Source organism: Pectinophora gossypiella, chromosome 16, assembly GCF_024362695.1.
Source record: "Pectinophora gossypiella chromosome 16, ilPecGoss1.1, whole genome shotgun sequence".
NCBI lineage: Eukaryota > Metazoa > Arthropoda > Insecta > Lepidoptera > Gelechiidae > Pectinophora > Pectinophora gossypiella.
Window position 1 is genome coordinate 4,852,343 of NC_065419.1, and position 14,980 is coordinate 4,867,322.

At 37.2% G+C, this 14,980-nt stretch overlaps 3 protein-coding genes across 5 annotated transcripts; 2 read left to right on the forward strand and 1 right to left on the reverse strand.

The window, feature by feature from the left end:
- Positions 1–172: 172 nt before the first annotated feature.
- LOC126373922 (SET domain-containing protein SmydA-8-like) lies at positions 173–10,538 on the forward strand. The gene is made up of 8 exons (XM_050020270.1): positions 173–319; positions 561–757; positions 1,065–1,288; positions 1,374–1,661; positions 8,872–9,109; positions 9,459–9,689; positions 9,942–10,030; positions 10,153–10,538. Exons 1-8 carry the CDS (start codon positions 276–278, stop codon positions 10,378–10,380), a joined length of 1,539 nt encoding a protein of 512 aa, XP_049876227.1. The 5' UTR covers positions 173–275; the 3' UTR covers positions 10,381–10,538.
- A 186-nt stretch (positions 10,539–10,724) lies between these two features.
- On the forward strand, positions 10,725–13,805 carry LOC126373933 (erlin-2-like). Of its 3 annotated transcripts, none has more exons than XM_050020288.1 (7): positions 10,725–10,933; positions 11,152–11,266; positions 11,451–11,531; positions 11,920–12,043; positions 12,272–12,423; positions 12,885–13,037; positions 13,221–13,805. In XM_050020288.1, the coding sequence occupies exons 1-7, from the start codon at positions 10,848–10,850 to the stop codon at positions 13,572–13,574; spliced, it is 1,065 nt and encodes a 354-aa protein (XP_049876245.1). In that variant the 5' UTR covers positions 10,725–10,847; the 3' UTR covers positions 13,575–13,805. The 3 variants fall into 3 exon arrangements, with proteins under 3 accessions (XP_049876245.1, XP_049876246.1, XP_049876247.1); XM_050020289.1 differs by having other exon boundaries at positions 10,726–10,933; positions 11,920–12,028; XM_050020290.1 differs by having other exon boundaries at positions 10,789–10,928.
- LOC126373934 (elongation factor 1-beta') lies at positions 13,800–14,892 on the reverse strand. Its single transcript, XM_050020291.1, has 3 exons — positions 14,736–14,892; positions 14,271–14,514; positions 13,800–14,191 (listed from the first exon to the last, which is right to left on the reverse strand). Exons 1-3 carry the CDS (start codon positions 14,813–14,815, stop codon positions 13,847–13,849), a joined length of 669 nt encoding a protein of 222 aa, XP_049876248.1. The 5' UTR covers positions 14,816–14,892; the 3' UTR covers positions 13,800–13,846.
- Positions 14,893–14,980: the final 88 nt, after the last annotated feature.

Genomic DNA, 14,980 nt, shown 5'->3' on the forward strand with positions numbered 1-14,980 from the left:
TGGCCACGCCAGTATGAATTTCATTTGGGAATTTGTCGCTAAAATTATAAAGCTGATATACCTCTCGTTTAGTCTTTATGAAAGCCGTATTTTATAGATACGACACGGCAAAAGGCGCAATGAATGCGATACATAGCACCCACGTTAAATATAGCGCGCCGCGCGTGAGCGTCTATAAATACGCAGTGTACATCTGAGTCGCTCACGTGTAGATGCAGTTCCGTAATACCGGCATTTGACATTATCACAAGTGGATTACACACAAATAGTGCAACATGACCGCACGATACGAAGTGCAAACCTCCGAGAAACTTGGCAGGTAAGTGTATAATTATTAAAAATTACTGTTTTTTTCGTCCACTGAGGAGGTAAACACATGTAATTTAATTAGATGTTTTTCTTATCTGCTGTGTCTTACTACGGGGCAAAGACTTCCCTTTCGATTTCTTGTATTGAAGAAAGTAAATGTTAAGAATTTTGTTGCTGGCCTTTTGGATGACAGAGACTCCTCATTTCCAACACTCATTATTCAATATATGGAATATTTATTAAATCCTTAGACACTTAGTGGCTGCCAAGGATCTGAAAGCAGGGGAGTCGATCCTGACCGACCAGCCGTTCGTCCTGGGTCCGAGCAGCGACACGGGGCTCGTGTGCTTCAATTGCTATCTGCCCGTGCTCAGTAAGTTCTTCGTCTGCAAGAACTGTGCTGTGGCGCCGCTCTGCCCGGATGAAGGGTGTCCCGAGAATACTGCAAGTAAGTTTAGAAAAATAGGTACATAAGGTACTTACGTGTAACTTGAGTGCTAGTTTTCGATTTGCTTACCTACGTACGTGAGTGCATGGAATTTACCGTTTCTGACTACCTTCTTCATTCCACTGATTAGAGACTATAATTATGTTACTATAGTCTTTATTATATATTTAATTGTTATGTTAAATATGAATTAAAACACACATGAACACAGTTTTTTCTTCAAACTTCAAATAATATAATTATGTTCTATGGTGTTTTGATAATTTACTACTACTTCCTAATAATAATACTAACTACTTACTTACAGAATGGCACAGCAAAGCAGAGTGCGACGTATTCCGTGACCTGAAACTTACAAAGGGTTTAAACCCTATGACGATGGTACAAAACGTAGGTTCACTTACTGCATTGCGCGCGTTGTTGAAGAGGACTACTAAGCCCGAAGAATGGGCAGAATTCATGAAACTTGAGACACATTTGGAAGAAAGAAAGGGAACTAGCATTTGGGAATATCACAACGGAACTGTAAAAGTAAGTTAAAAAAAAATACAAGATTTCAAAAATACATTTTGTGATTGGTTCAAGCATATGCTTCAGATAATGTTTATCGTTTTAGTTCATAGAATCTTTTGGTCTTCTCGATGGTGTTCAAGATCAGGATTTAGTCCAGAAGATTTGTGCCGCAATAGACGTGAACAGTATCGAAGTACGCGGCCCGCTGGTCGTTGGTATCGGGTGTTCGGAGATTCTTCGCGGGGTGTACCTCAAGGCGGCATTATTGGCCCACGATTGTACACCCAATACGCACATGTCCATCAACGACAACAACTTGCTCGTGTGCCATGCTAGTACTGATATCAAGAAGGGTGACATCATTTATTACAACTATACTGATCCATTGAAGGTGAGACTTATTTATAAAACGGAGTGAGGTTTATCCTAGTGTAGTCCTAGTCACATTTACTTTACGCGAGATGGTTTACGAATTTACATACTATCGGGGTAGATGGGGCCAGAAGTTTCCTAAAAACGACTGCCAGCCAGTGGTATTAAAGTTCTACTAGCAATTACGATGGATGTGATGACCCATAATATGATGTGAAAGATTTACCAGCTGTTCATTTTGTTTTGATCAATGGGGAATTGAGTCACGCCTGTTGAAAACATATAAATATATTTAAGATTTGTATTTTAAATATGGAAACACTTTTGTAATTACATTCATTCGCGGAGCTTTCGTTCTTCCCTTCTCTCAATACAACACAAGACAAGACGCTGCTGTTTTATTTCATTAAATAAATTTCACCGTCCCGACACCCAAGGATTTCTTCATGGTCCTTCGAGCAACGTGAGCATAGTGTGCAGCTCATCTACAGGTGTTTGCGGCCAAAACGGTGCGACGGATCAGCACGATTTTTGCGTCAGAAGTTTACGTCGGGCAAGTTTGTGAGTCCATTCCAGTCGCCATTATTCCTGAGCAACGCGGTAAGATTGTACTTCATTCATTCACTCAATCATCGTTGCCGCGGCGGAAGGACACACCGACGTCGAAGTGTTCAAAACCGGAGAAAGCAATCTTCATCTGCGTGTAACCGAATTTACAAAGAAGAACTTCAATAGTGTTCGTTTATTTGTAACGATTTTATTTCGTCAAACTCGCCGAAGACAAAGGACAACGCAATACAAATAAAATTGCTATCTCACTCACTCATAGCATATTACGGAACATTAATATTGCTACAAAAAACGCGATGTTCGGAGTGAAGTGAGCGATTTTTAGCAATCAACGTTGTCGTTCAATACAATCGATCTCGATCCCAATCTTAACAGGAATTGTATTGCATCATTTTTTTACCACGTTTTCGTATACCGAGCGACCATATTTTTTTCAGGAAAAGTAAATTTAAACAATTCAGTACTTGTTTACGTAATTAGTCAGCAATATGGCAAGCGACAACGAGCTATTTAACAGGCGGAAATATGTGAAAGGCACGATGACGCGCCTACGCAACTCGCTAACGTCGGAATTCCTCGCGTCCGCATCCGAACAAATGTTACGCACGAAGCAAGAACATGCCCAGTCCATCTTCAAGGAGTATATAGACCTGACTGTTCAGGTCAACGACGACCATGATCCCACTCCTGTTGAAGAGGCCTACTTTGTGTGTATGGACTTACTGCGCACTACTTTGCAGTCAAGATTCGGGACGACGGCGGCGGCGGCAAAGCCAAGTGGCGGTTCTAATAACGTCACGTCCAAGTTAAAACTCCCTGATATCCAAATACCACCATTCGACGGCAAGTACCTAGAATACAAACCTTTCATCGAATTGTTTACGGCGCTTGTACATAACGATTCTAACATTGTTGACATTCAAAAGTTTGTGTATTTACGTGGTTTTCTAAAAGGAGAAGCCTTCGATCTTATTAATAATTTACCAATACAAGGCTCAAGTTACAGTGAAGCATTGACAATCCTGCGTGATCGATATGATAATAGTCACAAAATTGTATTTGAACATATATCCAAGTTATTGGATCTTGCCTCGATACCCAGGCCAAATGTAACCATGTTACGTAATTTAATTTCTGTTGCAAAACAGCATGTAGCAGCTCTAAAAAATTTAAATGAACCCGTTGACAAATGGGACAGCATACTTGTATGCATTCTATCTCGCAAACTCGACCCAGTCACTAATAGAGCTTACTGTTTGGATAGGAACTCATCTCAATCCCCAACTTTTACAGATTTCATAAAATATCTTGAAACAAGAGCCCTAGCTCTCGAAAACTCGAGCAACAATGATGTCATCGGCGCTAGGAAAGTACAAGCTACTGCTGCAGTAACAAATAATCATGTAGCTAAGTGCTATTACTGTGGTAAGTCAGATCACAAAATATTTTCATGCCCCAAGTTTTTGCTTGCATCGATTGCAGAACGTGTTGAATGTATAAAAGCTAAAAAGCTATGCAAAACCTGCTTAAACAGCCATACAGGGAAATGTCGCTTTCATTTTAAATGCACTCACTGCAAGCAAAATCACAACACGCTCTTGCATGATGGAAATGAAACATCATCATCTAGTACTGAGGGTGGGGTAACGTTGCTGTCAGGCTTAAATGACAACAACCAAGTTTTGTTACCTACTGCCAAAGTAAAAATATTAACTAAAAATGGGCAGGAATTGATAGTCAAGGCTTTATTAGACTCTGGCAGTCAGTCATCTTTCATTACAACTAAATTAGCTAATCTAATTGGGAGAAATCTACTAGCTACAAACACAGAGGTTTCTGGCATTGCTAAAACTGGAAAGAAAATACAAAGTTCCTTGCAAGTGGACATATTTTCATGTGCTTATCCCTATAAAGTTAATACTAACTGCCTAGTGGTGAACAAAATAACTACTAACTTGCCACAAAACAGTTTTGACCTGTCACTTATTAACATTCCAAAAAATTTATTACTAGCCGATGACACATTCAATAAAACAAGCGAGATAGACATTTTATTAGCTGCTGACATCTTTTTTCAGGCATTGCTGCCCCAGCTTGAGGACCAGCACAATGAGCTCAGCGATCCCGCGACACCCCGACTCGTTCACACGCAGTTTGGTTATTTGGTTGCAGGAAAAGTCCCCGTACAGTCTCCCCATGAACTTCAGAGTACCCCTGTTTCTTTGTTTTGTCAAGAATGTAAAACAGACTTAAATTCTAATGTTATTCAGTTCTGGAAATCTGAGGCTGTACCAGAAATATATCCTGAGCACCCCACGTCTGAACAAAAATATTGTGAGGAATATTTTAATGAAACGGTTCAACTTGTTGACAATAAATTTGAAGTCTCAATGCCCTTAAAGATTCCAATTTACGATGTAAACAATACTTTAGGGAATTCTCTAGTTCTCGCTATGCGCAGATTTTTGAATTTAGAGAAAAGGCTCCATAAAGATGAAGCTTTGTTCAAAGAATATCAAAGTTTTATTCATGAATACATAGACCTTGGCCATGCCAGCTATGTCGATATTTCTAGTTACGATTTTAACAAAGATGCGGTATACTTTATGCCACATCACCCTGTCATACGTGAAAATGCAGTTAGTACTCGTTTACGTACAGTATTTGACGGATCTATGAAAACAACAAATAAAATTTCTCTGAATGATATTATGTTGAATGGCCCTGTGGTCCAAAACGAATTATTCGACACTCTATTGTTGTTCAGACTAAATAAATATTTTTTCGCTTGCGATATTAGGCGTATGTTTAGAAATGTTTTAATAGAAAAAAGTCAGAGGTCACTCCAAAATATATTATGGAGAGATGACCCCCATGAATCCATAAAATGTTTACAATTAAACACTATTACTTATGGCTTAAAAAACTCATCTTTTTTAGCAATAAGGTGCTTAAATGAGTTAGCTTATAGATTTAAAAATGAATATCCTTTGGCTGTCCCAGTAATTCTAAATGCAACATATGTTGATGACATATTGTATACTCATAATGATTTAAATGTAATAATAGAAACAAAAAGTCAACTTTCACAATTGTTATCTAAAGGTAGTTTCTTCTTGCATAAATGGTCAGCCAACGATTCCAGTATTTTACAGGATATTCCGAAGGAACAGAGGTATTCTGGAGAAATTAACATGCAAAAAGATGTTAAAACGTTAGGGTTGAATTTTGACGTCAATTCAGACACTTTTAAATTTTCCCCCCCGCCTAAGCAATCTGTCAAGACCAAAAGAGAAATCTTAAGTTTTATCAGTAAATTTTATGACCCTCTTGGACTGATTGGACCAATCTTTGTGCAAGCCAAACATATTATGCAAAAGCTATGGCTGTCCAAAACAGACTGGGATTCTATTCCTCCGCCAGAATTAAATAATAAATGGCAATCACTTTATAATGACTTAACTAACATGTCAAGTATTCATATTGAAAGGAATACAATGTGTAAAAGTGAACATCAAACATTTCAATTAATAGGATTTTCAGACGCATCCAATGTGGCATATGGTTGTGCAATTTATGTGAGAACTATTGACATGCAAGGTAAAGTTCAAATGTCACTATTATGCTCTAAGTCACGCATAAATCCCATTGCACCTAAACAGTTAACCATCCCACGTTTAGAATTAAACGCTGCGCTTTTACTTGCCAAGTTAGCTTCAAAAGTATACAATACTATTAGTCAGAAACAGATAGTAAATGAAGTTCACCTTTACACAGATTCACAAGTCGTATTGGCGTGGTTGAAGACCGATCCAATCAAATTAAAATCTTATATTGCGAATAGAACAAAATTAATTACTGAATGTACTAATAACTTTAATTGATCCTATATACAGACAGATAAAAATCCTGCAGATTGCTTGAGCAGAGGAACAAGTCCCTGCGACTTACCAAATCACCACTTATGGTGGTCAGGGCCTAAGGAAATGTCAGATTGTAATTATAAATTTAAAAATTGTACTTACCAATTACCCGAGGACATTCCTGAAATTAAATGTTCACAGAACGAGGCGGTCTGTGCGGCGGTATCGCTGAGCTCAAATGGGTCGTCATTCCTTGATAATTTTATTCACAAATATTCTGATATTAACAGAATGAAACGTGTACTTGCATATGTCATTAGATTTTGTAATAATTCTAAACCTAACTCGGCCAAAATTAAAGAAAACTTTGTTTCCTTTGCTGAGACTAACAATGCATTATCTCTGCTTATAAAGCACGAACAGCTCAAGTATTTTTCTAAAGATTTAAATGCTTTGCAAAACGGTATGCAAGTACAAGCTTCTTTAAGAGGGCTTAACCCGTTTATAGATGCTCACGGTCTTCTCCGGGTAGGAGGTAGACTGCAACATTCTGGTTTGCCATATAACCAAATGCATCAAATTATATTACCTAGGCAATCTCTAATTACTTGTATGATAATTGAAAATGAACATAACAAGCTTTTGCACGCAAGTCAAAAATTAATTTTGTCTACTTTAAACCAACGTTATTGGATTGTCAATGCTTTACGCTTAATTAAGAGTGTAATATATAAATGTACAACATGCTTTCGTTTCAAGGCTGAAACAGCCAAACAGCTGATGGGTTCACTCCCTGCGGACAGGGTAACTACTAGTCGACCATTTAAAAAGGTCGGAATGGACTTTGCTGGGCCTATTCTTGTTAAACAATCCCGTGTTCGAAGTGTCATTACAACAAAGGCTTACATAATTGTCTATGTGTGTTTTGTAACAAAAGCCTTACACCTAGAACTAGTGTCGGATCTTACTACCGCCACATTTTTAGCAAGCTTTAAAAGGTTCATAGCACGAAGGAATGTTCCAACAGAAGTCTATTGCGACAATGCTAGTACTTACAAATGTGCAAACTCACAGTTAAAAGAATTGTACAAATTTAATAGCTCAGTAGCTCATCAGCAACAGGTGCAGAGTGCAGCCTCACAGTTGGGAATCAATTTTCATTTTATACCCAGCTACTCCCCGGTCTTCGGTGGACTATGGGAAGCGGGAGTAAAGAGCGTTAAATACCATCTAAAGAGAGTATTAGGTAGTCACATTCTCACCTATGAGCAGCTGTACACTGTACTTGTACAGATAGAAGGCATATTAAATTCTCGACCTATAACACCAATGTCTACAGACTGTGATGATGTATCATATCTCACTCCTGCTCACTTCTTGACAGGAAGCCCCTTAACTTGTTTACCAGAGCAAGATATCTCACAAAATAATATAAACACTTTTAAGTTTTGGGAAAAATGTACAGCTCTAAAACAACAGTTCTGGAGACAGTGGTCAAAACAATATTTAAATGTATTACAGAATAGACCAAAATGGAAAGATAACATGCCAAATGTAAAGATAGGCGATCTTGTCATTCTGAAAGAATTGGACACACCCCCCATGACGTGGCCAATGGCTAGAGTCACAAAGGTATTTCCAGGTAGTGATGGAAAAATAAGAGCCATGGAAGTTAAAAAAGCAAATGGTAATTATCACAAAACTTCTATAACTAAAGTTTGCATATTGCCTTTAAATTAAATACCTAACAATTTAAGTAAGTTGTTATCAGGCTCAGTCTAACTACCTATTATTATTATTACCTGTGTATAAGGTTGTCCAGTTCTCGTAGGCCTAGATGCTTCTCAGGTAACCTAATTGTGCCTGAGAGGATGCCAAGAGACTTAGGCTAAGTTAATTAATAAGTTTAATTAAGTTGAATTGTAAAACTATTCATTTTCCTAACTAAATTATAGTTATGTCACTAAGACTGGTTACTTACCAATTTACGTTTGTAAAAGGAACAATTCCTAAGTTATATATAAGAGTAAATAATCGAATAATAACTATAAGAGCAAATAATTGATTTCACTATTACTAGCTGCCTATGTAACAAGTTCATAAACTTAAAATTTAATTTACTTTACTTAATTATAAATGTAAAAAATAAATACTAGATACTTACATAGGTACTTACCAGTAATACTTACCTCAGTGGTTGTATAACATAAAAGTTAAAAAGGTTAAGTGAAAAACAAAAAATAATTGTAGTTATGTTTATTGTAAAATTACAGTAACTTATATACTAGTAAACCATACTTACATAATTGTACTTACCTTCCAAACTTAAGCTAGATAAATTAAAAGTACTTATCTTCTAAACTTAACCTACTTAAACTAAAACTATAAATAGATAATATTATAAATAATAAGTTGAATGTGTAATTGTAATAGATAGTTCAAACTATTCTTCATAGCACTGACAAATGCAAAAGTTATCGCACACATTTGAATCAGTTACCTATTAATTATATACTTACAGTCCATTATCGAAGCATTATCTTTTGCCTTGTTGGGAGTTATGTTGAAAACATATAAATATATTTAAGATTTGTATTTTAAATATGGAAACACTTTTGTAATTACATTCATTCGCGGAGCTTTCGTTCTTCCCTTCTCTCAATACAACACAAGACAAGACGCTGCTGTTTTATTTCATTAAATAAATTTCACCGTCCCGACACCCAAGGATTTCTTCAACGCCACTGTTCAATAACTAACATTTACAATTTAATTTATATTTTTTTATTTTCCCAGGGTACTGCTCTTCGCCAACAACACCTTTTAGTGGGTAAATACTTCAAATGCACGTGTGCTAGATGTAGCGATAACACGGAACTCGGCACTTACATCAGCTCAGCTCTATGTCCGCATTGCAAAGAGCTCGCCACTGAACTGGAAGGCGAATGGAAATGTACCAAATGTGACAAGAAACTGGAGTCTGAAGTTCTCGGATATAAACTACAATGCTGCTCGGATAAATTTGATATTATAAGTGAGTGTTCGTGAAGTGTTAGATGTATGGCATCTCTGGCTTTATCAGCCCCCCGTTGCATAATAATCGCGCGGCGCGAATCATATTATTACACATAGCGAATACTGTCTACAGATAAACGTCGTACGGCTATTGGTCGACGCCCACAATATAATCCACCCCGCGCGCGGCGCGGTTACTACGTTGCTGTGTTTTAGCAAGAGAAGAAAGATAAAAGTCTGTCATGTTCGATCAGTCATCTCGCGCTACTCGTTGCTTCACTTACCGACTCCTGAGTCTTTGAGAAGTTATTAGATAAAATATAACCGCATAATATATGTTTTTTTTTAATATTTCATCACATTTCCAGACAAGAAGGACGAGAAGGAGCTTGAAGAGTATATTAAGAATGTGTCACTGGTACTTGGACCGAACCACTACTTGCTATTGGAAGCGAAGCAGACCTTGGCTGGTGTTCTTCGTGACGTCATCAATCGCGAACCGCGACCGACCAAGAAACTACTCCGGCGCAAGATACAACTCTGTCAGGAAATACTGCCTGTTATTGAGAAACTCAGCCCCGGGATATGTCGAACTACAGGTGATTACAATGAGATATATAAATAAATATATTGTTGCTAAATCGTCGTACTTACATCTAATGTATGTTCCTTTCAAACCATAGCTTTCACATTATATTTAACTCATTTGAATTGAGAGTCCTACCGAAACAAACCTTAAAATATTTTTTCTTAGCAAGTTAATAGAGATTGTTGCTTACTTTATTTCGTTGACGAACTGTAACATAATAATAATATGACAACATAACTCATATAATGATAACATTTTTCAGCAATTACGTTATATGAACTACACGCTACGATGGTTCAGCTAGCAAAGAAATTGTTTGACAGTAGAGAAATCACAGGATCAGCATTTATGGTATGTTTAGAACAAGATAGCTTGTAAATATCCTATAGCAGTTGCGAAATTCTGTCCAGTGACTGGATAGTCATTGGACAGAATTTCGCCAACAATTTGTTTACCAGTTTCTTCCTTCACAGGACGAGCTTATGGAAGCTGAGAAACATTTGAAAAGATCACTAGAGATGCTGTTCATTGAGCCCGGGAACTCGCCGGAGGGGGAGTTGTGTGCCAAGGCACTGGAAGAGTACCGCGCCTTGAAAGTCACTATGAACACTGTCCTCGATGGAATACATGCCGAGGGAAAAACTTATGTCAATAGCGCCGAACGCGAGCGGGCCAAACCTATTGACGCTACAGTCAACTAAAGACGGGGCATATTTGTTGTGTTACTTAATTGAGACTGTTATTTCCTGTTTTATGATATTCCTACAATCGTTTTGACTTTGTTTCGTTATTTATTGTTATTCTCAATGTTACTCTCAGTTTTATATGTTGTGCTAAAATAAAAATATTTATCACTAGATTTTTGTACTTTGCCTCTTGGTCGTAGAGCAACATGGGCCTCTGGCGGACCACCCCTTAGTAAATTGATTTTTTAAGAATTTCATTCAAGGCTGCATGTTTTAGGTATCCTTTGACTTTCAAAATAGAAAATGAAATGTCATTCAGTTCTAGTCTACGGCCGGCCATTTACCCAACATTTACCAATGTCAAAATTGACATATTGCGGCGGCGGCGAAAAGTGAAGTGATGGTTTTATTCCTTTTTTCATACTTTTCGTAGTAATTTATGTTGTACAGCTGTACACTGTATTAAAGACTAGTTGCAATTTATGCATGTCTTTAAGTTTGTAATTTTTGCACTCAAATTCTCGGCATTCAACATACCGCCGGTTTGGATAGTGATTTTCCGCGTAAGGTATCTCTCTTTATTATTATATTCTGTTTTTATTTTTCCTCTAGATCTTGCCTTCTTCGTGATAGAATTTTATAGTAAAATCTGGCCAGACTAGGTTATTGAACTATTCGTAGTAAACGCTTATTTTTGATAACTTGAATTAATTATAGCTTGTATAGATGCCTATGTATTATCGTAGACCAAAGTATCCATTGTCATCTAAATATCTGTTCTTACAGCCCGGCTATGGCAGATCAGTCCTCGATCCTAGCATTGATCATCCTGTCTGTTGGGGTAACTGTACACTTTTCACTCCATAAAGTTGAGGAAGGCCATGTTGGTGTTTATTATCGTGTAAGTACTAGTGGAAGATATATTTTTAATAATTAAAGGTAGGTAGGTATTTACTAATAGGGGTCATACTAGTGAAAAAAACTTTTTTTTTGTATACAAGGATGGGTTAATTTGTTATACATAATAAAATTTCAATTGTCATTTATGTACCTAAATCACCAATTTTATTTATTTTATTTTCTAGGGTGGGGCTTTGCTGCCAATTACCAGTCAACCTGGCTTCCACATGATGATACCTCTTCTAACATCTTATAAAGCTATACAGGTATTGGCCCCGATTCCTGCAGACATTTCTTAATTTTACTTTAAGTTATACCTGTCATTTTCTTATCCGCCGAAAAGGAAAGGGACGGATGATTGACAGCTCTTAATTTTAGGAAGAATGAGTAAATAAATGAATAACCCGGGCGAATTTTTAGACGGTTGTTTTAGATTTGTGCTTAAAATTGACGTGTGTTCCATAAATTTTATGCTTGTCGATTACCCGTCCCTTTCCTTTTCGGCGGATAAGAAAATGACAGATATAACCTAAAATAAAATTAGATGGTGTTTACAGGAATTAGCACCATTGTCAGCCTTAACAAAAAATATTATTTGGTTTTATTAATTAGTATATTTGAAATTAGTTTTACTTAGTAATATTTTTCATTTAGACTACTCTTCAAACTGATGAAGTGAAGAATGTACCGTGCGGCACCAGTGGTGGAGTCATGATATACTTTGAGAGAATAGAAGTTGTCAATAAACTGGAGCCAAACCAAGGTATGCAGGAATTGAGTAAGTTTCCACATCCCTCATATGAATAATTATCTTGTTGATAGGTTTGCAAAAGCGAGACAAGGGATGATTACAAGCTTTAAATATGAAGTTCTCCACTAACTCACAATGAAGCATTTAGTATCCTTTGCAGTTAAAAGGATAAAGGAAAGTAGATAGTAGTTTGTATATAGGCTGTTTTTGCAATCTCAGATAGAGATGGTCTAATATTTATGTCACCTTTTCAAGTTCTGGATGTGGTTCGCAACTTCACGGCGGACTACGACAAGACACTCATTTTCAACAAGGTACATCATGAACTCAACCAGTTCTGCAGTGCCCACTCCCTGCATGAGGTGTACATTGACCTCTTTGATCAGATTGATGAGAATTTACGAACTGTAAGTATTAGTAGTAATCGTAGCATACAATTTTTTGTTTTAATTGCCTCTCTGTTCCAAGTATCCCTACTAGTTCCATGCCATCCAAATATTATTTGTAGTATCCATATCCAGTAAGAGGGATAGTTTGTTAAATAATCAAATGAATAATAAACCATTTGTATGTCTTGTCCTCTGTGTACAATTAACTATTAAAAATATGGAAAAAATAACAATAATCAGTAAGACATACATAACTCACATCTGTTTCCTATCCCAATGGGTAGGCTGAGATCATGGAATTCCACTTACTACAGTCCTGACACATCACTTTCGTTTCTCCCACTAATTAACTAATTATTATTAATTATGTAATTGTAATGAATATCAATAAGAATTTCTTATCAATCATTTATATTTGGCATAAGCAAATATACTGTAATATTTTATTTAGAAAGTTCAATTAGTTGTTTGCTTGCTAGGCACTACAGAAGGATCTGAACGAGATGGCGCCCGGGCTGCGAGTGCAGGCGGTGCGCGTCACTAAGCCCAAGATTCCGGAGGCTATCCGGAAGAACTATGAACTGATGGAGGCAGAGAAGTCCAAACTTCTAATTGCCGCACAACATCAAAAGGTATTTATGATTACTGTAACTGGCTTGACTGATGATGTAACTAGAGATGAAAAAGTGCAAATAGCTACAATAGAAATTAAGAATTGAAGTGGTTTCCTAGTAAACTTAACTCTCATAATGAATCCTTTCAAGTTTATTGGAAATCATTAAATTGAAAGTTTTGTCAGCAATATGTTCTTGCAGGTTGTGGAGAAGGAAGCAGAAACCGCAAGGAGAAAAGCTGTCATTGAAGCAGAAAAAGAGGCTCAAGTTGCTAAAATACAGTATGAACAGAAAATCATGGAGAAAGAATCTTTACAGAAAATAGAACTCATTGAAGACAGTATACACAAGGCTAAACAGCAAACCAAAGCTGAGGCAGATTACTACCATCTCAAGAAACAGGCTGAAGCCAACCAACTTTTATTAACAAGAGAGTACTTAGAGCTTAAGAAATATGAGGCACTAGCTCTCAATAACAAAATCTATTTTGGAAATGACATCCCAAATATGTTCTTACAAGCAAATATTGGTGATAAAGGTGTTCAGGTTGACTGAGGAAGAATCTTCACCCTGTTAGGTGTCAACTAGTCAACAGGTGTTTTTTATTGTCACTTATGTGGTCTGACTTTATATTCTGTGGAATATATGAGTACTGATAATTTTATACCACTTCTAGTAACACTCATAAAGACGTGATATCTTGTCAGTGTGTAGCTCTTTTTGACTGAAGTATGTTTCTTTTGTAAATAGCTTTTATGTGTTTGTAATAAAACTAAGTAATAAAAACTTTGATTTTATTTTAAGCTTATAAATAAGAAATGCTTCATTTAGATCTTGTTGAAAGCAGCAATGTCAACAGATTGGACAAAATCTTCGAATTCCTGGATCTTTTCAGTAAGAAGGTCAACTGAGACCTTGTCATCTTCAATGACGCACATGATCTGCAGTTTGTTGATGCCATAGCCGACTGGTACAAGTTTGGAGGCACCCCACAGAAGGCCGTCCATCTCAATAGTACGGACTAATTTTTCCATTTCCTTCATGTCAGTTTCATCATCCCAAGGTTTGACATCTAGGATTATAGATGACTTGGCAATAAGGGCAGGTTTCTTTGACTTTTTATCAGCATATGCCTTTAGACGTTCTTCTCTGATTCTGGCTGCCTCTGCATCCTGTAATCATGAATATACATTTGATATGGCAATTGATCAACAGACACTAAAGGTGAATAAATAAACAGTGGATAGGTACCTCTTCCTCATCACCGGATCCAAACAGATCGACATCATCGTCGTCATAGTCCTTGGCAGCGGGGGCGGGGGCCGTGGGTTTGCCGCCGGCTGTGAGGGGGCTGACTCCTGCGGGCCAGGCCTTGCGCTCGGCGGGCGTGTATGACGCGATCTGCTTGTACCAGCGCAGCGCGTGTGGCAGGCTAGCGGCCGGCGCTTTGCCTACTTGCTCGAAAACTTGAACATCGGCTTGTGATGGAGTGTACCTAAAATTTGTGTTCTCATAAGATAAGGGATAGACAGTGGATAAAATTACAATAATTACATTTTCAAGGGCAGCATGGGCATTTTTTTAAAGCCAAGGATGAGAATGATAACAGCTGGAAAATATATTAACTTCTCTAAAAATATAGGTTATAAGACAGGTTTTTAGAGGTTGACGTGGTTTACACTTCTAACCTCTACTAAAAAGTTAAAAACTTCTTACCCAGACAGGTAACTTTTATCAGCCAAATATTTGTTCAGATCACTGAGACCTTGAGCGGTTTTAACATCTCCGATAGTCATTTTTAGCGGATTATCAGGATTTTTTTCACACAAGCACCACACGGCCCGACTGACAAGCAAATGGAAGAAAGAAAGAGACAGAACATGTTAGAAAGAGATAAAGACCGAATGATCATAGACACTTTATACTTTTCTTTTGATTTTTCAGTGATGTTCGATGGAAAA

What these genes read in the sequence shown, in the direction of transcription:
- LOC126373934 (XM_050020291.1), bottom strand. Translation starts at nt 14,815, where the DNA reads ATGACTATCGGAGATGTTAAAACCGCTCAAGGTCTCAGTGATCTGAAC. An exon ending in GATAAAAGTTACCTGTCTGG is followed by an intron (nt 14,515 to 14,735) that starts GTAAGAAGTTTT and finishes CACAAATTTTAG; the next exon opens with GTACACTCCATCACAAGCCG. An exon ending in GATCCGGTGATGAGGAAGAG is followed by an intron (nt 14,192 to 14,270) that starts GTACCTATCCAC and finishes TCATGATTACAG; the next exon opens with GATGCAGAGGCAGCCAGAAT.
- LOC126373922 (XM_050020270.1), top strand. Translation starts at nt 276, where the DNA reads ATGACCGCACGATACGAAGTGCAAACCTCCGAGAAACTTGGCAG. An exon ending in GTGTCCCGAGAATACTGCAA is followed by an intron (nt 758 to 1,064) that starts GTAAGTTTAGAA and finishes ACTTACTTACAG; the next exon opens with AATGGCACAGCAAAGCAGAG. An exon ending in TCACAGGATCAGCATTTATG is followed by an intron (nt 10,031 to 10,152) that starts GTATGTTTAGAA and finishes CTTCCTTCACAG; the next exon opens with GACGAGCTTATGGAAGCTGA.
- LOC126373933 (XM_050020288.1), top strand. Translation starts at nt 10,848, where the DNA reads ATGCATGTCTTTAAGTTTGTAATTTTTGCACTCAAATTCTCGGCATTC. An exon ending in CATCTTATAAAGCTATACAG is followed by an intron (nt 11,532 to 11,919) that starts GTATTGGCCCCG and finishes TTTTTCATTTAG; the next exon opens with ACTACTCTTCAAACTGATGA. An exon ending in CCAAGGTATGCAGGAATTGA is followed by an intron (nt 12,044 to 12,271) that starts GTAAGTTTCCAC and finishes CACCTTTTCAAG; the next exon opens with TTCTGGATGTGGTTCGCAAC.